Source organism: Eimeria mitis, genomic scaffold, assembly GCF_000499745.2.
Source record: "Eimeria mitis Houghton genomic scaffold, Emh_scaff167, whole genome shotgun sequence".
In the NCBI taxonomy this organism is placed as follows: Eukaryota; Apicomplexa; class Conoidasida; order Eucoccidiorida; family Eimeriidae; genus Eimeria; species Eimeria mitis.
This window is the reverse complement of record NW_013569985.1, coordinates 29,432-30,881: the sequence shown is the minus strand read 5'-3', so window position 1 is coordinate 30,881 and position 1,450 is coordinate 29,432. Positions and strand designations below refer to the sequence as shown.

The 1,450-nt window shown below is 44.6% G+C and overlaps 1 protein-coding gene across 1 annotated transcript in view; it reads right to left on the bottom strand.

Moving 5' to 3' along the window:
* Positions 1-709: 709 nt before the first annotated feature.
* Positions 710-1,450, bottom strand: part of EMH_0001590 (uncharacterized protein) — a gene marked incomplete at both ends in the record, with an annotated part of 3,543 nt that continues 2,802 nt past the window's right edge. Inside the window, one exon of the mRNA XM_013495627.1 lies at positions 710-1,351. Coding sequence (XP_013351081.1) covers positions 710-1,351 — 642 coding nt within the window. The remainder of the gene's footprint in view (positions 1,352-1,450) is intronic.

The following is a 1,450-nucleotide window of genomic DNA, read 5'->3' as shown; positions in this document are numbered from 1 at the left end:
TTTTTTTTTTTTTTTTTTTTTTTTTTTTTTTTTTTTTTTTTTTTTTTGTGAATTCAAAACAACGAAATAAATACAAATATATTACTTATTATCACTGAAAACAAAATAACAACTTGTCTAGGGTTTAGGGTTTAGGGTTTAGGGTTTAGGGTTTAGGTTTGAGTTCGTTTGTCTGTATACATTGACAGAGTTTCTTATAGAGTATGAATTGTTTTAGTCTTATATAGATTAATTTATTTCTTTATTTTAATTTATTTATTTATTTTATTTTATTTATTTATTTATTTAATTTAAATAAAATAAATAAAAACAATTAAAACCACCGCCAGCAGAAATTAAAATTTTTCGTTCAACTTTTCTGTTTGCTGCATAGAAACATCGACGATTCTTTTTTCTTTTTTTTTCTTTTTTTTTTTGTTTTATTATAATATAATATATAATTATATTAATTATTTAATCGTTATGTTGAAATATAATAATATAATGCATGCATTCTATCACCAATTCCTGATGGTTATACGATGCATGCTACTGGGGCAGCAGCAGCAGCAGCAGCTGCTGCTGCTGCTGCTGCTGCTGCTGCAGCTGCTACTGCTGCAGCTGCTACTGCTGCAGCTGCTACTGCTGCAGCTGCTGCTGCTGCAGCAGCTGCTGCTGCTCTTGCAGCAGCAACTGCTGCTGTTGTTGCCTTGCTTAAGAAGATAAGAGGTCAAGAGCTGCTGCTGCCGCTGCTGCTGCTCTTGCTGCTGCTGCTGCTGCTGCTGCTGCTGTGTAGCCCCAACAGACTCAGCCAGGGAGCAGCCTGCGGGGTTTGTGCTTCTTGCTGCAGCAGAGCAGCAGCAGTAGCAATGTCGTGCGGCCTCGTTATCTTCATATTGTCTCCGGTTGTCTGCAGCACCACAGCTGTATGTACACCGTTTGGCGGTGGTGGAGCTGCTGCTGCTGCTGCTGCTCCTGCTGCTGCTGCTGCTGCTGCTGCTGCTGCTGCTGCGAGACTTGGTCGGTGCTCTGCTCTTTCAGGACCTGCTGCAGTTGTTTCTGTTGTTGCTGCTGCTGCTGTTGCTGCTGCTGCAGGCAGCAGCTGCAGCAAAGACACATCGTCTGTTATGCCCTGGAGGGTATATTCTATGTTCTGAATCCGCCGCTGCAGCAGCAGCAGCTGCTGCAGCTGCTGCTGCTGCTGTTGCTGCTGCTCCTGTTGCTGCTGCTGCTTGGAGTAGTCTTTGTGCTGCTCCAACAACGGTTGCTGCTGCTGCTGCAGCTGCTGCAGCTGTTGCTGCAGCTGCTGCTGCTCCTGCTGCAGCGCGAATAACTCTGCGTACGCCTGCAGCAGCAAATCCAGTCTCACCACCTGCAGCAGCAGCAGCAGCAGCAGCAGCAGCAGAAGACACAGAAGTTGCAAATGAAGAAGCAGCAGTTCCATCAGCTGCAGCACCTGCAGCAGCAACAC